At 41.1% G+C, this 26,470-nt stretch overlaps 1 protein-coding gene across 2 annotated transcripts in view; it reads left to right on the top strand.

Moving 5' to 3' along the window:
* Positions 1 to 26,470, top strand: part of ROR2 (receptor tyrosine kinase like orphan receptor 2) — a 217,691-nt gene that overhangs the window by 133,464 nt on the left and 57,757 nt on the right. Inside the window, exon 2 of one of the 2 annotated variants that reach the window (XM_068237978.1) lies at positions 10,002 to 10,079. The exons of the other annotated variant lie outside the window; for it this stretch is intronic. Coding sequence (XP_068094079.1) covers positions 10,002 to 10,079 — 78 coding nt within the window. The remainder of the gene's footprint in view (positions 1 to 10,001; positions 10,080 to 26,470) is intronic. 2 annotated transcript variants of the gene reach the window in all.

Raw genomic sequence — 26,470 nt, 5'->3', positions numbered from 1 at the left:
GATCATTTGTCTTTGAAGGAAGGAGAGATAACATATTCAAGGCATGTTCATAGACAATGGGAAAAGCAGCACAAGGTCTCTTGTAGAAGAAGTGTCTTAAGAAATCTTTTTCTTTTTCATTTTTTTTTTTAGTTTCTAAGAAAATACTTTTTTTTGTGTAAATGTGGGCAAAGAGCTGTAAGTCTCCGTTGAGTTCACTTATTCATAGCAAGGCATGCGATGTAAACAAAGATAAACATGATATACTAAACTTATGATGCCCATACATGGTACATTTTTTTTTCATCCAATCTTACCATTTCTATGTAGTATAAGGGTAAATTAAGTGAATATACTCAAAGGATAATTTAGGCAGGACCCTTATATTACATAGAAATGGCAAGATTGGATAAAAAAAAATTGTAACATGTATGGACACCATACGGCTGATATGGCATTCTGGATCTTTTTTAACAGTGACCTCCTAGCACATTGTTCCCCTCATTACCCTGCCCACCAGAAGCCACTCTGTCATATGCTATGCCGTCTTCCCTCTTTATAACAACAGTACTCATTGCTCTGCTATAGCGGGGGGCACATCTGTACAACACTCATTCTCACAGTGCTGCCTGCAAGACTGAACTCCGTTCTGATGGGCAGTTGTACAATATGTACAATGTACATACCTTTACTTCTGTAAGAAAATCAGTTGTAGGTGGCTATACAGGGGTCAATTTTCTGTAGCTCTGCAACTTATTTGTTCAACCCCACATGTCCAATTAATAAACTTTCAAACAATACTGAATGGTTTTTGAAGCATATACAAGCGAGTTATGAAAGTTGTGAATCCACTATTGAATAGGAGTTGGATATCTCATGACTTGTTTATTTCTTATATCTCTCTTCAAGGTTCTTTATCTCCTTTCTATTCTTCTCTCTTTCTTTTTCTTTTCTGTTTATCTAACATATACAGGCCTTACGACACTTAAAAAAAAGTTGAGACATCATATCCTTGTCTAAGCTTATTATAGGAAATGTATCCAGAATATTATAAAGTCTATTGCTCAGGCTATACATTTTGTGGCAACTAGCCATCTTTTGGTAATACAGCGGAGTGCTTTTGTATTTACTTACCTGTGTATTCCATACACTATATAACATATTGTTCTTATCTTGGTTTATATTTACAGTGTTTCTATTACATGCTGTACAAGTTCATTGTATACGAACCCAGTTTCTCCAATATAAAAAGCTTGATAGCTACTGGAGAGGCCCATAATAATGGTCATCATTATTGCTCCCTTGCTGGAGCTTTACTATGTTGTACTTTCAGGTGTATAACTTTGTACTGCTATTTATACTTGTTACGAAAAAAAATTGTTCAATAAACATTTTGAAACAGAAAAAAAAGTTATTACCTGCAGACATTTTCAATATTAAAGGTTACTTGTAGAATGACCAAAACAACATGTCATGCCTGCTATGGACACTGGAAACAGTAAAGACATTAATTAAAAGTACCTGTCATAGCCTTTGCTTGCTCGATTGACAGCTCAGGAGGAAAATCAGACAATAAAATGGGCAGGGTTGGCTTGGGAGATATTGTTGGCACTGCCGGAGGAGGCAGAGGCCTGTTAAACTCATGAAACAGTAAGCAGTTATTATGGGGCTAACAAGCTGTTTTTTTACTAATCTTTTAAAGCACATCACAAACAAGGAAAAATGTATTTAAAAATGAATTGCATTGTTTATTCCACATGGTATCAAAGTATGCATGCAAACAGCCAAAATGTGTTATATTAGAACAAAGTTTGTTTCTGGCAAATGTTCTGACAAAACATTATTGCTCTTTCATTTGCATAAAAAATAGGAAAAAAATTTAAAGTGCTAACGTAGTAACATATCACTAGTTATCAGTTTGATCTTTATTCTTATAGGCCTTAACCTCGCCATAATACAATTCAATTAATTTTTTCTCCTGAGTTTTCTTCCAAGAGATGTTTATTCCTCTTATCTGTTACGTAGTACCCTTTACTACAGAATACCCAGATAACAAAGGGTGACCCAGAACCACTAGGAAAGTATTAGGGCCGGTTCCCACAAGGACCCTCAGGCGTTTTCGATTTGGCCACAGCTCTTGTCCAGCTGCGCAGCCACAGCACAAATTGCTAACCAGTGCCATGCACGGCTATAAGGATTCAACTGTGGGCTGCAGAAGTCTGCAGCATGTTGTTTTGATTCGCATCTTAGTGTAATCTGGAGGGAAAGCCCATGGATATGCAGCATTTACCTGCCCCTCTCTTCTGCAGGGGAACACTTCAGATTTATGTCAAATTCAGAACTAGTGGAAGTAGATCCTAAGGGGCTAAAAGAGACTGAAAAACCCTCAAAAGTACCTTTTCAGGGCCTGGAAGGTAAAAAAAAAGTACTATAAAGTAGATGCCTAAGTTATATCAGACTCACATTTTCTCAAATTGACTTTTTGAACACCCAGGGCTTTGGCTGGCACCTCTCCAATCCATCCTGATTTCTGCTGCCCAACTCCTCATCTCTCCTTTTGTTTAATCAGATCCCGCCACTGATTGCCCTTAAAGTATACCTTTCAAGCTTCTAATTCTTTCCTATAGAGCTCTTTCCAATCTGGCTCCACCATACATCACTATACTCATTTCCATATCTCATCCTATCCTCCTACATACAATTTTCACTTTTTCATTGACCTCCTCCTTTCGACCCTCGTGACCCCCTCTCACTCCTTCGTTAATGATTTCTCAAGTGACTCTTCCTTCCTTTGGAATTCCCTCACTAAATCATCTCTTTTGTTGGTTTTTGTCAAAAACAACTGGAAAACTCACTTTTTCATGCAAGCTTATAATCTATTGTAGGCAATTTTAGCTGGCTACTGAACTGCCACTGCTTCAAACTAAACTACCCACACCCCAGTACCTCTTCTTTTTGTCAAAAACAACTGGAAAACTCACTTTTTCATGCAAGCTTATAATCTATTGTAGGCAATTTTAGCTGGCTACTGAACTGCCACTGCTTCAAACTAAACTACCCACACCCCAGTACCTCTTCTTTCCACTTTTAAACTTTGTACACACCCTTATGAAATTTGTCCAAGGCGGCCGATAACAACTGTCTCTGCTGAGAACCCAGCATGTGTAAAGCAGCCAGCGATCTGCCTAAAGGATTGTTTCGGCTGAGCGTTGCCTGAGAGCAATGATAACCCAACTCACTTGGCTCCTGCATGACCTCACACCCTTGCTGCTCCGTCGGCCCATGCCTTCCCACCCACATAGTAACAGAACATGTTGCAAACCTGCAGGCTAGCAATGTGTCTTTTACATCCTCGGCCTTGCAATGTCACCTGAGGGTTCAAATCCCGCTCCCCTTTGGGTGACATGCCTTATAATAATAATGTAATACATTATACATGTGTACATGTGTATGAGGCTTCATTCCTGACCCATTATATTTTCATTGCCAAAGATGTTCTATTGAATTGTGCTTTGATCCATAAGGCCCAAGTTTGTCTATGCAAATGGTTTGTAAATATTTACAGTTCCTTGAAACATGTTGGCACTATATAAATGATTATTATTATTGTCTGTTTCTGCTACGTCTCAAGGTCTTATAGAAAACCTGTAGTAAAATTATATGCAGATATTGAAAAGTGGTAATAATATTTCCTGTTTTTTCTGCATTCATTACAGAAAGATTTTACTGCATACTACTGCAATAGTATAAAATAGTAAAAAGTTATTCACTCGTTTTCAGTTGCTCTGCCATATTCTGGTGGTCTATTGTGATCCATTGGAATACGCCATAGAGTTCTATGGGAAACGGATCTGCTGTCTGGAAATTATCATACAGGTTCCAATCTTGCATTCTGCAGACCACAGATCCATTGCTGTCTTATTGGTGTAAACGAATTGATGCAGTAAAAATGTAGAATTTTTCTTTTAGTTTTGCTTTGCTAAAGTGGGAACAGGGCCTAAGGGCCTGTTTCCACTAGCCACTGTGCGCGGCTGCGAGATGCGCGGCAGCACTTCCGGGTCTCCGGGTTACGCAGACGAATCCCAGAAGCCGTGTGATGCACAACTATGGGTTCGCTGCCTCCCGTGCGAAAACTGAGGGCAATGCCTGCCGAATCGCTAGGGCAAGTGATTCGGCTGGAGCCGCCATTATTTCCTGTGCATGTGTTTCTATGGATGTGTGCACACATAAATCTGTACATTTCTGTTGCAGTTCTGTCCTGGTAGTTGTGTATCAGTTTTGTATGTGTTTTTATGGCTGCGTGCACACATAAAAGGTATATATTTCCGGTCCAGTCCTGTTAGTTTTGTATCAGTTTTGTATGGGTGTGTTCATATTTGGTCTAATCGGGTCAAACTGATAGAAAACTGATGCGAAACTGACAGGACAGAACTGGACCGTAAATGTACAGATTTATGTGTGAATTATTCCGACTTAAACTTCCGCATCATGTACAGCCAGTGGGAGCGAACAGTATAATGTCCACCCGATGGTCCGTAGTGATGCGGCTGGAGCCCCTGGCTGATGCACTCCTCCATAGGCTATATGGGGGAATGCATCTGCCTGGTCCGGGATTATCACAGACTGCACAGAAGTGCGGCCCGCTTACAGCAACGGATCCTACAGATCCCTTGCAGTGTGACAAGTGTTAGCGGCTCCTATTTATAACATAGGAGCCATTCACTCTCCGCTTGGCAATGACCAGAGAGCGGACAAAAACTGTCCATTCTCCGCTCTAGTGGGAACAGAGCCTTAGGCCCCGTTTACACTTAATCAGTTGCTCTCAGTTATAACTGAAAGGACAACGGATTTTCAAAGTAATGCCCATGTTTTCCTATGGCACAGTTCACACTTAACGCATTTTAACTGAAATCTTTTTCACAATGCACTGCTATGGAGAAGAAAAAAAATGCGTACCAACTGATTGAAGTGTAAACGGGACCTTAGGCTCTCTATTGTTCTTATTTGAGATGGCCGATGAGATGAAAATAATTCTTCATGCAGTTTTCAGGTAGTTGCTGAAATTGATTAGTCCATTTCCAAGCTGCATGCAATTTTCAAGAAATCTGCATGCACTCCGGAATTATTTGCATCTTACTGACCCTTTCTAGTTCTCATTGATCCCCACCCTTAGTAAATCATTACTAGTGTTTCTCTGACTGCATGGCATATTAATATTCTCTCTGTTCTGCTAAGTGAGTTAATTACAGTGTTAGCAGATGTAGCCTCAGGTAAGCTTTTAGAGCCTGTACTAAAGAGCATTATTATGTTCAGACTGTATTGGTGATTATGTAGCCAGATGTTGTTCCAGTTTTGATGTCATGTGTCAGCAACTCTGGCCAATAGCTGCACAGGGTGCTGGTCTACTCCTTTAGAATGATAAAGGTAGCAACAGAGCTGAGGTGATCGTCATATGATCTGACCTGGATTAGAAGACAAAATCATGCCCGAGGCTTAAGTGAGCAGAACAGTGACCTAGCAGGTTGGAAAATCTTGTCTGATCTCGCTATTGTTTCCTTTTTAATAAGCAGTTTAGTCAGTCTTTGCTCACCACTTCCTTCTTTCTTTACGGTACTGTAGGCACACTGAATGCCCTGAGAGTAGTCAGATTGTGTCTGTTTGCATAGTGTAGTCTATTACTCGTAGACTGACTTTTCTGTTCTATGTATATGTTTTTATTTTTATGTAAGTTGGCCAGTGTCATCCTCTCTGACAATTTTAGCATTGCAATGTACAATAATACCAATAGTCCTGGTATAAAACGTAAAAGTGCATTTCTGTTCTAAAACACTAAAAATAGCAAAAGAAAAAAGAAAAAGACTGGCAAAATAATGGCACTGGAAGGCATAGTTTCACTTTACTGAAGCTAATTGATATCATTGCAGGTTGCTGAACAAATTATAAGATTATCTTGTAATTAAGTAATTGCTGAGCAAATAAATCAGAGAATGTTCTCAGCCTTTGGATACAGCAGAAGCTTTTCTGCATTGTTTACACTTCTCTATAAAGCTGAACACAGTCTGCTAATGTTGGACAACTGCAACCGGATCACTTAGCTTCTGAGTGAAATGGAAGTTTGAATTATTCAAGTAACCCTTCAAGTACTGGTAACTTTTTTTGTTAGTTTTCCTCTGTGTTTAGTGCTTTAGACCATAGATGAACATTGAGATTCATAGATGGTACTACCAGGATCCCACTTCCTTATATGCACAAAGTAAAACCCATAATGCATCACTCTAGGACAGTCAACGTGCTGTGCTTGTATTCCAAGTATGCACCTGGAGCTACTGGCTTATAGCGCATCCAAATCCCGCAAATAACATTTAGCCAACTTGCATAGAGCTGTTTTGGGGTATTTGTCCTTCATCAGTGCAAATTATTAATTTTGTACTTCGGCACTGATATTTTAGTGCAAATGTTTAATTTCTGATGCTATGTTGTTGTTACTGTTTGTAGCAAAGCTAATTAATATTAGACTTCCACATTTTGTTTCAACTTGACAAATGCATAAGTCAGCTAAACTGTTTATCCAAAAGAACAGACATATTTCTGCAGGTTTTTAATAGCCGAGTATAAACGTATCAGTTGATTAAATTTGTACAGCCTTTTAAATAGAGATTTTTTCATATTGTCAGTCTTCCATTAGGTTTCTAGATAGGTAGTAATGTTTAAACCACTCGCCATCATTCTATAAGTCCTGCCTTGCATGCCTCAATTGCTTCTAAGTTATAGCCAGAAAATTCTTGCTGAGAGCCTACTCATGGGTACACAAAATATATATATATTTAAAGCAGCTCTTACGAGTGCACAATGTGCCCATTGTAGTTATGCTGGAGCAAGCCAATTTTTCCTAAGTACTGTGCCATTACATTGTGAAAATAAACATTTTGTAGCTCGCCAAAGAAAGCAATCCTGAAATTGATTACAAATGTTTTTATGTAACAGTAGAACCCTTCGGCCTGGCCAACGGCAAAGCCTGAACCCGAAGGCTCTATAGTAATACGGAAATTAGTGGATGCACAAAATGAAATTAGAATGTGAATAGATATATGCTTAACAGGCCGGATTGGTTTTAATGAGGCTGAGCAAGCATTCCAATCCAGATAATGTGCAGCAACGTAGTAATGATTGGAGCTCCCCAGCATGAAATCTGCATTTATTCAGATCCCCCTACAGCATTTCACATGGATATAAATGAACTATTGCCATTATCATGCATTACTTTCCTTTCAGCCTGGGACATTTCTAGGAAAGTCTGGGGAATAGCTATGTCAAAGGCCTCTTGTAACTGTAACCCCTGAAGTGTTAAGGGTCAGCTTTGTAAAACAGTACTCACAGTCGGTATGGTGTTAGGTTACAGTGATGATTACGTGACTAAAGTACAGTTATTCCATTGAAGACACATACAGGGTCATTCACTGAGAGGAGCTGGGACATATTAGTGTGTGTCTCTCCTTCTGTCTTGTCATTGTGTCTGGATGCATACCCTTTGTAGTTTGTTTGTGCAGGGAGGCGTGGGAGAGGGGGGGCACTAAGACTGCGCTGGTCCGGTTGGGGGATAATCCGGTGTCTGTAGGTGCTTCTAAATAGAGCCATATCTGTGTCTGTGACCCTTCATCTCAGTGCAAAATGTTTTTGCTCCACCAGGCAGAGCCCAATGATCATGTACTGTATGTCTGTGCAGTGATTGCTTCACAAAATGATGGATAGATGTCAGATCGGGCTCTGAAAATCTGAGGTAGCATTAATAAGGCCAGCAGAATGTTAAGAACATTTTATACACATTTTATACACATCCCTCTAATAGGGATGAGATGACAGTGTTGCTTGTGTTTAGCAAGACTCAAGGAACCACATTTGATCAGGTAATAGATTTGTATGGCTCTGACTGCTGGTCACAATAGTGTGTCAGTCACTTCTGGTTCATGTGTATCACTAGTGAGTGATCCTTGCAAAGCAAAATTCAGATAATAGGTCATTCTGATTGATTTCCCGATCATAGGTCAAGAGGTCGAAAATGTGAAAAGATAGTACTGAACACACAAGATATGGATTTTGACCAGACGTTTTGTTCACACACCTAACATATCATGGGTCCTTAGTAAGATCAGTTGGTTATTAGCACATGGACACAGTGCAACAAGTGCATGATTGAGGGAGATTAACCAGCACAGTAGATTTGGCAGTGACCAATAAAATGACTGTCATGAGTGAATGTGTGTGCCAGCCCTCATATCACCTGATCAAGCTTTGCCATGAGTTCTGCTACTTACGGTACTAGCTGTTCTTCTAACAGTCAACAGCTTTACACAGAAAGAAAAGACTCAGGATCACACATCATTTTATTTTTCAGCATAAAATAAACCACAAATCTTTTACACTTGAAGTTTGGCTGACACACATTAACAACAACACACTATATCATACTAACACAACACTTATCAAATCACACTCCTTCCTTGATAGGCTATGGCAGGGCTGTACAAATCCCAAGAACAAGGTAGCCAAAGCTGCTTAAAAATCAGAGATGATGTCCAACTTTTGGTTTTTCTATAACTGTTGTAAGTGGAGCTGCCTCCTAAAAATGTCTCACTTACTGTTAGTTTGGCAAGGCTGGTTCTTGAATTCCATATTGTCCGTTGTGCTCTATAGACATTTGGATCACCCCTTGCTCGTGGGAAACAAGCAGATGTGATGTGTAATGCTATAATACACATTTCTATTATACATCTGTAGAGCCATGTATATTCCAGATTATGGGCACATAATTGCAATTATTACTATGAAGATATTTACAAATATAAGATGTCAGCCACCTTATCCAGCCCTTCTTATGTGGCCCGGGCAACAATCTCATGTCGAAGTGTAGCTGTATGATACTGTATGTAGAATGAAGAAAACATCTTTGGCAACTTGAACAAATTGTTGGTGGGAAACCCCAACTAAACACTAGTACGGACTCTTTTTATAAATGATGGATACCAAAGCAGGTCGCATCTGCATCACCCTGATCTTTATTGCAGTGTGGTGCACAGTGAGCAGGGAGGGTAGATAAAAGGTTAATAATTTCAGATAGCATGCACATTTAATTCAAACTGTTTGCAGCTGGAATTTGGCCAACCAAAACTAGCAGGAAGTGCATTTGACTGGCCCATTTCCAGGTTGAAATTTACATTAAATGTACATGCAAGTTTGAATAAAAACATACAGAAAAGTGAATTGGCTTAACCCTAAATTGGCCTTATGCTGGGAATACACGGTTTGTTTTTGAGGTGATTAGATGGTTCGATAGATAATTTCCGACATGTCTGATCTCCCTTTCAATCCTTTCGCCGCTCGATTTATGATAGAAGTGAATGGAAAAAGATAAGAAAAATGAGCGGAAGATAAGAGAATCGACTGCAGAATTGAGCAGCAAAAACGATCAAGAGGAGAATCGAGCGCCAGAAACGAACCGTGTATTCCCAGCATTAGACTGCAATGGGCATATGACTGATAGGGATTAGATTGTGAGCTCCTCTGAGGGACAGTTACTGACATGACTGTACTCTGTAAAGCGCTGCGGAAGATGTCAGCACTTTACAAATACTATAATAATAATAATTATTATTAGCGTCACAACCACTACCCCTTCCTCCTGGTTTGTTCATAGTGTGGCCCACATTCATTTGTAGTATTAAGACGGGTGTAAGTGAATGAGTGAGTGAGTTATAGTTTCCTTTTCATCATTACTGCAGCAGAATGCTGTGCTGTGAACAGATTTCTGAAATGCCACCATCTGTAATGGTGTGTAAGTGTCTTTACAATAAACATCATTCTTTTTAGGTAAGACCTGCTTTAGCATCCATTGCTTATTTGCAGAAAACAAAATACTGTCAACTGTCTTGACTTTAATTTCAGTAACATTTGCCTAAATGAGGAAAAGTTAAGTACATATAGCAAGTTTTCAGTTTGATTAACCTGCCTTGTCTTTTTTATTGTAGGTGAAATGGATTTTCCAGATTCAAATGAACCTTTGGCACAAATAGATAGCCCTGACAGGCTTGTACCTACTCCACGTGGTAAGTAGAATTGGCCATTGCAACATGCACACACCTACATAAGTCTGCTTACTCAATTTTCTGGGCAGCAGGAAGGAACATTTTCTAACATTGTTTGGGAATTGGAATCTTTTTCAGGAGCTAGTACTGCAGCTGTGGCAGGGTGGATTATCAGACCTGGCTGTGAGTTTTGTCAGCTCTGATTGGTACTGCTCAGCAGTAGACATGAAAGCAGCCTTTTTGTAGATGCCAGTTGTGGAAGTTGTGAAAGTAACAAAACAGTCAGATTTGTAGCAGTGAAATGCATGTCTGTGAATAGTTTACACATACATACATAGCAGACCAGCCCAGCTTCTGAAACAATGTGATTCAGACCAAACTGAGAGCCGTGAAGCCTCAGCTTCATTAACTTGCTTGCAGACGTGCACAAGCCAACTTTTAACACTCATAACCACAAAGTTTTGAAACCAAACACCTAACCCCAAATATGTGTCTACATACACTGCTTACCACGGCTTGCTTTTCTTACATGCACTGTGTAAATGCAGGCTGTAAAATGTAAACACTCAAATATGAGAAAGAGACTTTAGCAAGTGGGGAAAACAAGCTTCATAAAGTTATTAAACTTTACAGTGCAAAAGTGGAAAGACATTAACAGACTGTAACAAAAAAAACTGAAATATGATGGCATATGTAACATGATGTAGTGCAAAAACACAGTAGCCTGACATTTCCGTGTACAGTTCACTGTTCAACGTACATTATGCACATGTTTAGTTATTTATTAATCACCATGATCTGATCACTGTACAGTTGGAACAGTTGGAATATATACGCATGTATTGTATAGATGTGTATCGCATGCATAAGTTGTTTAGAAACCGTCAGATACCTTCCATCATTTGTCGCAGTTTTGTATTCAGTTTGTTAAAACTATTTTCCTTCTTCAAGCATCATTTAATACCGTATAATTATAAAGTGAAAAAGAAATGTAGCTATTTGTATGCAATTTTTTAAACAAAAGTCGTAAATATCACATTACACCAGGGGGGTCAAATACAAAGTGGGCACTGGGAACCTTAAAGAGAATCTGTATTGTTAAAATCGCACAAAAGTAAACATACCAGTGTGTTAGGGGACATCTCCTATTACCCTCTGTCACAATTTCACCGCTCCTCGCCGCATTAAAAGTAGTCAAAAACAGTTTTAAAAAGTTTGTTTATAAACAAACAAAATGGCCACCAAAACAGGAAGTAGGTTGATGTACAGCATGTCCACACATAGAAAATACATCCATACACAAGCAGGGTACAGCCTTACTTCTGAATCTCAAGAGATCACTTGTGTGTGTTTACCTTCTGTCCCCAGCTTCTCTCATGCACTGAACATTACAGGCTTCCTGCAGACAGCTCTGCCTATGTCGTTAATTCCTCAGTATGTGACAGACCAGCTCCTTTCACAGCCTCCAGAGGAGGATTTTTATCCAGCTCTCTTCTATCACTGATAAGATAGCAGAGAAGCTGCTGGCTTATGTAAATAACACACACACTGGAGTGTGCATAGAGGAACAGTTCAACACTGAAGAACTTGGCAGCCTTCCAGACACAGGCCGACAAGTCTGACAGGGGAAAGATACATTGATTTATTACAGAGATGGTTATAGTAGAAAGAGCTGCAGTGAGCCAGAGCACATTAGAATAGGTTTAGGAACGTGTAGGATGGTAGAAAAAACATTGTAATTTTTGTTACAGAGTCACTTTAATGTCTAATGGCCTCCTCCCTCCCTTTTAAATTCCTCTGGTGTCTAATAGCCCTCTCCCTCCCCTATACAGTTCCCTGGTGTCTAGTGGCCTCCCTCCCCTGTACAGTTCCATGGCATCTAGTGCCCCTCCTCCCTCCCCTATATAGTTCCCTGGTGTCTAGTGGCGGCCTCCCTCCCTCCCCTGTATAGTTCCATGGCATCTAGTGCCCCTCCTCCCTCCCCTATATAGTTCCCTGGTGTCTAGTGTCCCCCCCTTCTCCCTTATACAGTTCCCTGGTGTCTAGTGCCTCCATCTCCATACAGTCGCCTGATGTTTAGTTACCCCCTCCCTCCCCTATACAATTCCCTGGTGTCTAGTGGCCTTCCTCCATTCCCTATACAGTTCACTGTTGTCTAGTGTCCCTCCCTCCCCAATACAGTTCCATGTTGTCTAGAAGCCCCCTCCCTCCCCTATACACTTCCCTGGTGTCTAGAAGCCCCTTCCCCTATACAGTTCCCCGGGGTCTAGTGCTTTTCCCCTCCCTCCTCCATATGGCTTCCCTGGTGGTCTAGGGCTTCACCTCCAATATAGCTTCCCTGGTAATCTAGAGAGGGCCAAACATGATACAAAGTGGGGAAATCGCTTGGGGGCCAAATTTGATGGCTCCGAAGGAGTTTGACATGTATGCATTAAACAGTAAGTACCCTAGGTTTATTCATACCAAGTCTGCAAAAAATGTCTCCAAAATTATTTCAAAACAGATATATTAGTCACATGTGTGCAAACATATAGTATGGCAAAGCATCAAGGCTATCTGTGCAATTGCAGTTGAGTTCTAAAATGAAAATATCCAATACTAGACATATATTACTGAAGAATGCACATGGAGGTTGCCTCTCACCTCCTTCTTGGTACAATGTGCAGTAAAGCACCAGCTAGATGCTGCTGCAGAACCCGAATGTCACTGCACATTGTAGCTTGGAAACTAATAGAAATCTCTCATAAGTTTATATTGGCTAAGTGTCAGTAAATCAAAGTGCCCTCCGCATTACTGAGTGCACTGCTGCCTGACAGTGGCAAATGAAATGTAAAATAACCTTATTAGTGCAAGCAAATACAATGTTTGTTACTAGAATGTGAGAGGGCTAGAGGTCAGGGAATATTTACTTTACATCCCAGCATTAAAAACAGCTGCATGATAATGTAAGTAAAAATGATGTCATACTATAGGATAGACTTCATAAGTAAATTGCTCTCAATGTCGCCATGCTTAAAGGGACTCCGAGCAGTGCAGAAACTATGGAAAGATGCATATCATTTTAAAGCTCTCTTTCTCCTCTTTCCAATGATATATAAACCACCACCCTACGTCTTTTAGTTTTCGCTATTTTCGCGATTGAAATTGCCACGACCGCGATTTCGATCGCGAAAATAGAGAAAACTAAAAGGTGTAGGGCAACGATTTAGGTGTTGTCGGAAAGAGGAGAAAGAGAGCTTTAAAATGATATCCATCAAGCCATAGTTATATTGTATTACACAGGACGACACTTTCCCCAGTGTCAGCAGCTCCATTCTGCTGAATGCAGCTGCTGACTTTGACAAAAAGTCGCCCTGTGTAATACAATATAACTATGGCTTGATGGATATCATTTTAAAGCTCTCTTTCTCCTCTTTGTGACGACACCTACATCGTCGCTCTACGCCTTTTAGTTTTCTCTATTTTCGCGATCGAAATCGCGGCCACGGCAATTTCAATCGCGAAAATAGCGAAAACTAAAAGGCATAGGGTGGCGGTTTATATATCATTGGAAAGAGGAGAAAGAGAGCTTTAAAATGATGTGCATCTTTCCATAGTTTCTGCACTGCTCGGAGTCCCTTTAAAGGAATACTTAAGCCAAAATAAAAAAAATATTTTTACTCACCTGGGGCATCCTTCAGCCCCCTGAAGCTGTATGGTGCCCTCGCAGCCCGGCTCCGATCCCCCTGTCCCCGCCGGCGGCTACTTCCGGGTTTGGCGACACCTGCCGACAGGCTGGGAACGCGTGTGATTCTCCGCGTTCCCAGCCGCTATATCACCCTCTATGCTGCTATAGCGTATACGCTGTATATGTTAGCGTATACGCTAACATATAGCGACTGGGAACGCGGAGAATCACACCCGTTCCCAGCCTGTAGGCAGCTGTCGCCGAACCCGGAAGTAGCCACTGGCGGGGACAGGAGGATCGGAGCCGGGCTGCGAGGGCACCATACAGCTTCAGGGGGCTGAGGGATGCCCCAGGTGAGTAAAAATCATTTTTTTATTTTGGCTTAAGTATTCCTTTAAAGGAATACTGTAGGGGGGTCGGGGGGAAATGAGTTGAACTTACCCGGGGCTTCTAATGGTCCCCCGCAGACATCCTGTACCCGCGCAGCCTCTCACCGATGCTCCGGCCCCGCCTCCAGTTCACTTCTGCAATTTCAAACTTTAAAGTCTGAAAACCACTGCGCCAGCGTTGCCGTGTCCTCGCTCCCGATGATGTCTCCAGGAGCATACTGCACAGGCCCAGTATGGTCTGTGCCTGCGCAGTACGCTCCTGGTGACGTCAGCGGGAGCGAGGACACGGCAACGCAGGCGCAGTGGTTTTCAGACCTTAGACACCTGAAATTCCAGAAGTGAACCGGTGGCGGGGACAAGAGCATCGGTGAGTGGCTGCGCGGGCACAGGATGTCTGCGTGGGACCATTAGAAACCCTGGGTAAGTTCAACTCATTTCCCCCGAACCCACTACAGTACTCCTTTTAAAGGGACCCTGAGCAGTAAGCAAAATAGGAAATCCGGGCCTGCAAAGTCCCCAGGCGTCCACTGGGTCCCTTTCCGCGGTCCCACTGACGACTCAGTCTTTAGAGAACCGCGCATGTGCAGGACTCTTATGGTGATCGGCGTGCTGGCGTGCACGTTTGACTTCAGGCGAAGTCGCTGTATTACCTGAGCTGACTGCAGAAGGGACCCAGAGGAAGCTGGGTGACCTTGCGGGCTACGGGGGGCTGTAGGATTTCCGATTTTGCTTACTGCTCAGGGTCCCTGTAAAATACAATTTTAACATCAGATGCGATGTTTCATCACACTTTTTATGATCGTAAGAAATTGGAAGGTTACCTTCATACTGACTTTTAAACATCTGTTTTAAATGATATTGTTTTGAATGTTTGTTTTCGAGCAGTACAGTTTCGATCAGATTGGTATGCTAATTCAGTTGAAATTGATGAAATATGCTATACTACTGAGTGCAGTACAAAGAGTTCAGCAGGAGCAATTGTTTTAGGCAGCAAGGCCTGATGTGCATCTGGCCAACAGTTTTCAACCAAATCCAAACTAGAAAGAAGTCGGATAATCCTCACATCATACAGATTTCAGTTCCTGTTAAACGTCAAGCCCAGTTTTAGAACCATGCTATAGATCAGATCTGTGGTTTCAAATTATTTTCCAGCTCAGCATAAAGTTTCCTCCAATGACGCTTATCACAATACTAGCAGAAGGAACTGCACAAAACGTGCCACGTTACAAATCTTATAGAATACAGCATTGCCAGCTCCATAATATGAGAAGGAAGCCATAAAGTACCCCATTCAAAATTCAATCTAATCATGGAAAAATGCAGTTGTTTCCATTTCCCATTGCAATTAAAGACAAACTGAAATATTTCCTTCGATTTTATATTGCTGAAATAGGATTGAAAAAAAAGCATTTTCTGAGATAGTAAACAAAATATATATGCCAATGGTTTTTCATTGTATTGGTGTTGCTGGGTTGGTTGTTCCTCATCTTATTCCAGATGGTGCGTCCGCAAGGTGGAGGTCGGGCAGAAGGCACATGACGCCCCTCCTCTTTCAAAGTTCATTAAATCTGTGGCTACATGGAATAACTAGGGGATTCTCCCCTAGATGAGAACTTGAAACACCATTGGACTAGACATTTTCGTTTTCCATAATGTTTACCTTGCCCACTACTCCTTTGACTTCAATTTATCACAAGACTTTAGTACTGTTGCATCTTTAGGTCCTTCAGTCTCAGTGCGTGCTGTATGTTTTATTTCTCTTTGTTTCATGATCAATAAACATGATTGAACTTGAAATTAGAGTTGTGGGTAGAGACAGAATCTACACCCATCTTCAATATGTTGTATTATTCCCGGGGATTGGATCCAAAATAAACAGGAATAGGAGGGAATGGTTTGAAATTCTGTCTCTCCCACACCTCTATTGTAAATAATCAGAATACTTGGCTTAGTCCATTATAAAGCCTAATAAATGTGTGCTGCTAGGGCGAGAAAGAGAATGAGCTTATGTTCTCTATATTTTAAAAAGGGCAATTTATGTCCCAGCAGCAAGAGAGTAGGATATTTAATGGTTGCTCAGTGTATTCTTGTTCATCAGGTGCGCAACCTGTGGCTTAAACATAATAATTAAATAATTGTAATTTAGTGTGTTCTCTTTTGTAACAACACTTTTGTGAGATGTAATTCACATAGATATAACTAAGCTGAAGGATTGCACATTGCTATCAGCTTAAATTGTACCTGAGACGACGGGAAATAAGTTTCATACATACCTGGGGCTTCCTCCAGCCCCCTCCACGCAGATCGCTCCCTTGCAGCCATCCAAAGCCTCCAGGATCCACCGGTAGCAGCCCCGTTATCTTTGGGCAGTTGGAGCCAGTCAGCACAGGCGCAATTCAGCCAAGCATGCTTCTCCATCTCACTCTCGCTGCTGGGAGCGTTCTTCACCTGTGCAGTACACTCCCAGTTATGGTGGTGGGGCAGGAACGTGCGGCCGAGCATGCGCAGTACGCCCGACTGGCGGCAGAGATCAGGGCTGCTACTGGAGGATCCACTAGATTTTGGATGGCGACGAGGGAGCAATATGCACAGAAGGGGCTGAAGGAAGCTCCAGGTACCTATAAAACTTTTATTTCCCATCGTCTCAGGTACACTTAAACATTTTGAGCCTCTTTAGGGTTTCTGTTCAATTATAGATGATAAAAAAATCGCACTTTTCATAGATCTTCTATTGCCACAGCTTACAAGCGAATTAACGTGTTATCTGAAGGCCCGTACCCACTGCGTGATTTCTACAAAGATTTTTCATATGATCTCGATTTCTTTGAGCGATCATTTCCATGACCTTGCAACCTGGGTACAGGCAAGGGATTACACTATTTGGTTATGCGCGACAATAACGACCGTCATATCGGTTTGGATCTTTAAATTCCAGACGACTCCCACGTAAAGTTTGTTTAAACTCTCGTTCGCTCCCATTGTGTGATCGCCGCATGTTCCCACAGGTCATCAGGTGAGTAATCAACTTAAATAACTGGCTTGTGAATACTAACTCATCTGGCACTTTTTAATCATCAACTTGAGTGTTACAAAGGTGTTTTAGACATATTTATGTTCATCCTGTGACGTAAGGGGACCTTGGATAATGGGAATTATCTGGGATTAACAGACACTGTAGGCCCTGCATCACTTGCAGATCAATTAGAGAATAATTCAGCCGAACACGCGTCTCTTTTTTAATACTTTATTAAAAGTTAAGTTTTAATGATTCAGCAACAAGGACATTTTGTAGTGTAATGTTTTAGACATATGTCTGGTCTATTTCTATTACTTTTGTTGAGTGGTCTTCAACACCATGCATGCACACTGATATTGAAACTGTTGAGCCAGTCAGTGTGGCACTTCACTGCCTGAACAGTACTAGCCCACGTGATCCGAGTCATTAGGGCCTCTGTAAGGTGGGGGCCAGAAATCTTGCCACTCTGGTTATACCCAATGTCACAGATCACGTGGGCTAGCACTGTTCAGGTGGTGAAGTGCCACAGAATTTGTTAGAAGAGTTTGCACATCCCTGCACAGTAAAAATATGTACACTGCAGCTTCTCCTGCTACTTAGCAAGCAAACACTGCTACCATCACCGAGTCAGGCATCACTAAGTGAATTCCTGTACGCTATTGTATGCTGTATGGATACATTCACTTTTTTTAACTAGTAAATGGCCGATCAGCTGTTTTTGCATTTGCACATTTACATTACTTTAGTGAATTCCCTCTGGGTGCATTGGACATTGATAGATATTTTATCCAGCAACACATGAAAGTGCTGCATAATATGCGGGTGCTACACAAAGACGGGAAATAAATATTACGATTTTTCAAGTTCAAACTTACTTCTGTGGGGTTTCATGGGCTTCTATTTTCTTTGCTGAAGAAACATGAATATCTCAGATCTCCATGGTAGCTGCTATTGATGTCTTGTGTATCTTCCTGCTGAGTCTCACAGGTCAAATGTAAGTCCTGGAACAGCAAATGACATACACATATGTGCAGGTCAAGACATTAAGCAATGCAATCCTAGCAGATGTTCTTATGCTGGCATCTATTTTAGGAAATATAGCCATTACATTGAAGCAGGGTATAAATACATATAATTCATATAGAAATGTTTAAATGTTTCAAGTAAACATTGTCTTATGAAGCAAAGACAGTTTTCATACAGCATAAGGACAAAACTGGACTTCTGCTGGGACCTAGGTAACGCTCAGTTACCAGTGGGAGGTGCTATACAAGTAGCATAAGGTGCATTATGGTAGCAATGCTGGTTTCTGCTAATCGTACAAGGAGCACCTTGTAACTGCCATAAGCACCAGTAAGATTTTACTGCTGGTTTGTGAATTGACCCCTATGTGTGGTGTGTTACAAACAAACTGATAAATAGCTAATAGTTAAAACACAGATCAAATGACTACCCAACTCCTTTCAATGTGGAACCGGCAGGGTATGTCTCGCACTCTGCCGGTGTATCTCATAAGGCCCCACTGAGTGCATGAATGAATGCAATGCATCCTTTGACTTTCACAAAAGACTTCCTCCTCCCTTAACTGAAAAGGTTCTATGATAAATAAAGGTACCATGTTATGTGATCAGGCCTACAGCTGGTCACAGATATCTATAGTTTTCATATCTATACTTCATTCACAGATCTTAAGCTTCATACACATGCTAGGTTGAACTTGGCTGAGGTTGCCATTCGCAGCCATCTTGGCTGAAAATCTAGTTTTGTGTACAGGTGTCCCCTGAGGTTCCTAAAGTTGCTTACACACGTCCAACTTTATGCCTGATTGTCGTTTGGTAGTGCGAACAATTTTTATGGTAAACAACATGTTGTTCAACCGTCACGTAAACACGACCAACAACGCGGTCGATGAACTAATTTACATGTCGTTTGACAGACTGGAACATGGCGTACATCTTCCAAATCTCTCTGTACACATGAAACGATCAGTCAGCTGATCTTACTGCACCTTTTTACACGCACCTCTTCTGGTTGGTCAAACGGCCGCTGGTCGTTTGTACTCACGTCGTTTGAACGACAGTTGGTCCAACTGATCCGCGAAGTGGATCGGTCAAACTGGCTATTATCAGTCGCTCGACTACACATACACACGTTCAAATGACAAGTTGGACGAAAAGTTGGTTAGAAAAGTTGAGATGTGTGTACGCGCCTTTAAAAATCAGGCACGTCAGATCTTTAAGCGACTACAATGCCCAGACTCATTGTTCCTCTCTTTATACCACGCATAGGACGCCACTTCATCCTGCACCACGCTTTCATCCCTCCTCCCCTCTCCATAGCAACAGTTTGCATTGCTTTGGAGTAGGGATGCCTCAGTATGTAGTCAGTCCTGAAGTGGTGCCAGCATGTTTAAGATTGGTACACACCTTCACAATAGGTTCACTGTAAAAGCTTTGGAATTTGATTTAATTTATTTTTCTAGATTGCATTACCCTTAAAAACTACCATATTTAATTCTAGGTAAACACAGTGCAATTTTCTGACAGATTTACTATCAGATCGATTTTTTACAACATGTCTGATCTGATTTCTGATCGATTCTTCAAATTATTTTTCATAGAAGTGAACAGAAAATCGATCAGAAATCAGATCAAACATGTTGGAAGTAATCGAACTGCCAGTAATTCTGTGAGAAAATTGCATCGTGTGCAGCTAGCTTTAGAGCTTCACTCACTGCCATTGTTATTTAAAAACACAGAGGTTTATTCATACTTCACATTCTGGACATGCACTTTAGCCATGGTCATCAGCTTCAAAGCCTCACTCTGTGTTATCACTCCTCTGATACTGCTCTGGTCAATGTGAACTCCAGCTGTCTGAGTACACTAGTTATCCTATTAAAGGCAGCCATTCCAGCAGCTCCTGATAGCGATGTCAATGCAAAATGTTTACAGAGATGGCACCAAAATTTGTATTGATTGCATAACAAGTTATTTTATGACAGCTATAATACTCTTGAAAGATTGCTGATCCACTAAAGAACATCAATTTCTCAATTTGTCAAACACTGTGTCTACATGAGCCACAATGGGACCTGGCAAAACTTTTTTTTTTTTAATCCAAATGGGCAACATTGGAATGCTCCATCACATTTTAAAGCAATCGTCTTCTTTTCTTTGAAACTATGGGTCATATCACTTTGTAGTTAACACATATTCTGCTTGCTTGGTTTACTTGGTTAAATTACTGAGGCCCCTTTTACTCTGGTGCGTTGTGTTACTCTGTTATGCCGCAGGGTAACGCTACGCAAAGTCAATGGGCATTTCATACCTGGAGTGGTGCGAACCGCCAGAAGTACCCGATTTAAAGCAAAAGCAACATGCGCAGCAATGTGCGGTGACCGGAAGTCATGTAAGTCAATAGCGATGCAAATATTTTAATTTTGTTTGCATTGCAGTGCGTATGCGCCAAAGTGTATTTTTTCGATACACTTCTGTGCAATTCTGCCACAGGAAGTGAGTGCTAAAGAGCTTCACTTACTGATTAGCCTGCAACCAGAATGGAGATTACTGCCGCAATAATCTCCAAAGGCTTTTTTTGGCATTGCGATGTGATCATGCCATCACACTGCAACAAAACCACCGGTTTCCAGTGTGAAATCTGCCTTAGGAATTCTTACATACATAGGCAGATCCTTTGTCAAGTGCTTTCTGTTGGTGGGGTCTGATCGCTCCTCCAGTGTTTTTTTTTTTTTTTTGTAAATATTTTTATTCTTTTTTTAATAAATTGACTTATTTTTTAATTTATTTTCCCTTCCTCCCCCCAGTCAGCATATCACAGCGGATCGCTCCTGTGTCCCCCAGGGGGACAGCCGTGTGACACGGCTGTTCCCTGTAAAGCGATGCCTTAGATTGCAGCGCTGTACTTAGTTATTAGACGATGGATTCGCCATCTAACAGTCTCCGAGCGGCGATCGCTGCTGGGAGACTGAAGGTGGAGCAGAGCTCTGTCATCAGCGTGGAGATGCCTGCGCATCAGCGTGCACACCCTCCTGCAAGCCCCATAGGAAGCCATTTATGCCAATCGGCGTGGAGTGGTCCTGGGGCTGCCGCCATGTTCACGACAATTGGCGTGGAGCAGTTGGCAAGAGGTTAAGTAAGAATTTTCTTATTATCATGCAGTACTGTTCCCCCTGCTGGTTAGTACTGTTTAAGAAATACAAACTGTTGGTAATGCTTTGATAAATGTGGCCCACTGATACATTCTCATATCCAAAAGACAGCTCTGGGTTGAATTTTTTTCATTAGTAAACGTATAGCATTTAGATAACCAGAAAACCCACAGACATAAATATTTATTCAATAACTTCTCCAGAACTAGTTTTAATTTGAAACAAGTAATAAGCTTGAGTATTGGCTCTGTCCACAAAACTTTTAACACACCTTTGATTTGCTACTTGACACAATCCTTTAGTAATAAAAAAGCTATGTCCAATGTTAAGATCCAAGTTGAACAAGAATTACAAAATTGGAATCTTAATAATAGAAATCTTCACTATAACTGTAAAGGATTGCGGAATGGCCGCTGCGTGCTCTGACAGCGTGGCGGCCGTTTCCGCGTTCAGTCCGGCGGTTTATGCGCGGCGACATGTGTCTGACCTGGTGCAGCCTTCCTGTGCACATAGGCTGAGGAATACACGCGCGCGGCGAGACAGAAGCTTTATGGGAAGCAGAGAGGGATCAGCTGACTCCCTTGGTCAGCTGATCCAAGTCTGTATGCGGATTGGCTGGAAGGGACTGGGCAGCGCTGCACTATATAACCACTCGTCCCTCAGTCTCACATCGTCTGCCGTTGCAAATGCTTACGTGTTAGCACACAGACCTTACTCAGATCCAACAGTGTGGTTGAACCAGGAAGGACCTGGGAATCCACCCTGAGCTAGAATACTTTCTCATGCTTATTCTATGTTATGCTTTAGACCAGTTCCAGGGTGTTGTGACTACGGACCTCACACCCAAGACTAGGATACTGTGTCAGTTCTATGTTATGCTTTAGACCAGTTCCAGGGTGTTGTGACTACGGACCTCACACCCAAGACTAGGATACTGTGTCAGCTCTATGTTATGCTTTAGACCAGTTCCAGGGTGTTGTGACTACGGACCTCACACCCAAGACTAGGATACTGTGTCAATTCTATGTTATGTCTTAGCCCGGTTCCAGGGCACAGAGAATAGGCCCTCACACCTAGTTAGGGCAAGCCTGTCTATATTAGCAGCAGGGCTTCCTGCAACCAAGCCTAGGCCCCTCTCCTAGGGAGCCTTTGGCTTAGGGATTCACCCACAGTCTGAGGTGAAATCCCTTCTTCTGCATACCTCCAGTTCCTCTGGCGGTTCTCTCTCAAAGTGCTACTGTTACACTGTACACTCACATCTCAGGTGTCCAGAGGTTAGACATACCTGGATTATTAGTGATTCTGCAGATCATTCATAATCTGGTGTATATCTGCATTACTGGTGAAGCTGCAGTTCACCAATAATCAGATTCTCTCTCTGCGTGTTGACACCAATCGTTACAATAACCAAAGGATATCAGTCTCTCATAGCAATCAGAAACCCGACTTTGAAAAATACCATATTCAATCATTTGTAATTATTGATACAAAAATGTTTTTTCAATACAAGAATTATTTTAGGTAAAAATTGACATGTAAATTTTTATAGGAGTCACAAGGAAAAAATCCATAAATACGATTAGTGTAATATAATGTTACTAGTTGTATGAAACACGGCTAGCTTGTTTTCAGTCAGAGACTCTTTATCAGGCCCACAATTACATCAAAATATACAATACTTGACCTGATAACACTTAATAGTTTTATATATATATATATATATATATATATATATATATATATATATATATATATATATATATATATATATACATACATATACACCGGGGTTGGACAAACTAATGCAAACACCTTGAAAATCAACAAAATATATTTTAATATGGTGTAGGTCCACCTTTTGCGGCAATTACAGCCTCAATTCTCCGAGGTATTGATTCATACAAATTGTGCATTGTTTCCAAAGGAATTTTAGCCCATTCTTTAGTTAAAACACCCTCCAGTTCTTTTACAGACGATGGTGGCGGAAATCGATTTCTTACTTGAATCTCTAATAACGACCATAAATGCTCAATAATGTTGAGCTCTGGGGATTGTGGTGGCCAGATGAGATGCTCAACTTCATTAGAATGTTCCTCATGCCATTCTTTAACAATGCCAGCTGTATGGATTGGGGCATTATCACCTTGTAAGATGGCATTCCCCTCCGGAAACAGTTCTTGAACCATGGGATGAACTTGGTCGCCTAAAATTCTTAAATAGTCTCGGCTGTTAATTCTTCCATGAAGGGAAATCATTGGTACGGCGGATTTCCAAGAAATAGTACCTCAGATCATCACAGAACCCCCGCCATGTTTTACGGTTGGGAGAAGGCAGTCTGGATGAAATTTTTCTTTCGGCTGTCTCCAAACGTACACTCGGCCGGAGGTCGGAAATAATTTAAACGATGATTCATCAGAGAAAATCACATTTTTCCACTGCTCGAGGGACCAATTCTGGTGGTTTCTACACCACTCTAAACGCTTTGAAACATTTGTCTTTGAGAGCAGAGGTTTTCTAATTGCAGTTCTTCCGTGGAATCCAGAATTGTGCAGCTCCCGATGAACAGTTTTTGTGGAAACTTCGACTTTCGGCCACAACTGTGCCTTGCTGAGGACATTTTTCCTTCTCTTTCAGAGACAGTCATTACTTTTGAGACAGTACCTCTTGAAATGCCAAGCATTCGGGCAGTTTCTGTTACAGTAGCGGCTGCCATACGAGCACCAACAATTTGGCCTCTTTGAAAGTCTGAGAGATCTGCCATTTTTATAAATTATAACCAAATTTGGTTTAAATATCTGTCAATAAGAATTATTTTAATTAAACATATCAAATAACAAAAATAATAAACAAAAAAAATGTACCATATGTCAAGTTTTGATTGCTTAAAACATGTTCAAAGATTATGATGCCAAAATGTTAGGTGTTTCCATTATTTTGTCCAACCCCTGTATGTATATACATACATACACGCACGCACGCACGCACACACACACACACACACATACTGTATATATATATAGTTGAATACTCCTTCATAGTCTACCTGGATGGTTGTCCTGTGTGGGGGGTTTTATATCGCTATTGATTGACTCGGTTTATATACACAATTTTTGGACTATGAAGGAGTCTTCTCTATATATACACAACAATTAAGTGTTACCTGGTCAAGTATCGTAAATAATGATGTACTTGTTGGCCTGTCGAAGACTCTCTGACTCAAAACAAGTGAGTGCTGTTGCCTACAACTAATTACAGAATATTACACTATTTTTGACTGTATTTTATGCATTTTTTTCTTGTGATTCCTGTGAAAATGTATATATGAATATTATACGATTTTTTTTTACCGAAAATAATTTTTGTGTAATTATCAAGGAGGCCACAACTTACCCTGAATACATGGGCTTCGTCAGCAAGATCTCAGGCACCAGAAAATTTCAACACATACTGCAGCTGCACTGCGCTCCCTCAGATATCTAAATTGAAGGGTTAACAATCACACACTTCATTTTAAATAACTTAATTCCCAATTGTGAACCACTGGGCTGGGCTCACATGCCACATAGTACAGAAGGAGTCAGTACAGCTACCGTATTTGCTTCCGTGACAAGATGTGCTGAATAAGAAGATGTATCTCTGAGCCTGCGTTGTTATGCTCTCTGTGGGATGCTCTCTGTGGGATACTGTACTGTTGAAAATTAGTTTTGCCCACTAAACACTACTATGGTAAGTCAGTTTCCACTACAGATTGACAAACTAATAACTCAGAGATCTTCATTAACCCTTCTGTTCACACTTGGCTTCATTTGGAAATAGGCCTGCCACCCTTCTTACACGTAAATGTTTTTTACTGTATTGGTCCTAAAAAAAAATAGAATAACTCTGCATGGCACTGTGAAGTAGGTTTGGCAAACCGGTTAACTACTCTTTTCCTGGTGCTGGACAGTGGCAGTGGATGTGGCACTAAGGAGTGTTTTTGTACCCAAACAGCCATGCTTCCAGGAGTGTAGCCCGTATAGATGGGTGGTCATGTAACATTGAAAAGGATGTTATGGGGTGGCTGATGTTTTTCCTGGATTGGGCTTTGAACATGTAAAACCATGAACATGTAAAAAGACTTTCATGAAAAACCTAGTTGGGCATGGAAAATAACCTGAGCAAACAGAGTGAGCATGTTTGTAGTTGCTTTTTTTTCCAGTGTGTGTTCAGGTAAGGGGAAATGTAAGCTTCATACCTAGGCAGTTGCAGCTGAAGAAGAAGCTTCACTATAGACACAGTGCTCAATTATTTATGTAGGATCCCCTTGGGAAGCACATCTGGCTTCTCTGAATATTATTCCTTCAGCTGTTTTTTTTCCCTAGTTTCTTAACTTAGGAATTTGAAAGATCCATTCAGCGTGCCCCTTACAGAGCCACAAATCAAGGCAGTACTGCTAAACAAATAGCTCACGTCCTGTGATAGTCAGTGGCGCAAAGCAGTATTGAGGATTGCAGACGTCTGGCCTTGACTCACCAGGGTCAAGGGGAAGATAATTCCTTCTCTGGCAGGTTAATACAAGTTTACCTTTGAGTACAATAATATTCAAGATCCTTATCTTGGCCTTAAATGAGATGTCAAAGCTTACACAATCAGCATTGCTGTATGTGTATTTTTTTTATAACTCTGTGTAGTGAAGTCTACCGCTCATGTTTTGTTTTATTTGTGCTTAAATCTACATTTTCATTTGACATTTCTCCACAGCAAGCAATATAGATGCATTTGGAAGGTGTGACATTTTTTTTGCACTTTTTTGTTCTTTGAAATAACACTGTTTACACATTGCTGATTCCATTGTTCAAAAGGAAAAAGAGGCAGATAATTCTCATCATCAAGGGTTACCCATCAGATCTTACTTCTTCTCACCTTCTCTATATTCCAGTTGAATAAAAAAAAAGAAGTGCAAATTCACACGAAATGTGAGAAGTAAGGATACACTCCCACTGCAGCGGCCTGTGGCAGTGTCTGCTGCACCCACTGCACGTGGTAGCTGTCTGAAAAGGTCATGCTGGTCTCAGTGTGCATTGAGGAAATTCAATAGACAAAGTCAGACCTGTTGCAGATTGACAGTTGTTAATGAACTCATAGGAAAGCATGGGTATGTACTACATGTCAGTTGGTCTATGATGCCCA

The sequence above is a fragment of the Hyperolius riggenbachi genome, chromosome 1, assembly GCF_040937935.1.
Source record: "Hyperolius riggenbachi isolate aHypRig1 chromosome 1, aHypRig1.pri, whole genome shotgun sequence".
Classification (NCBI taxonomy): Eukaryota; Metazoa; Chordata; class Amphibia; order Anura; family Hyperoliidae; genus Hyperolius; species Hyperolius riggenbachi.
The sequence above is the reverse complement of the archived record's forward strand: the minus strand, read 5'-3'. Positions and strand labels throughout refer to the sequence as shown.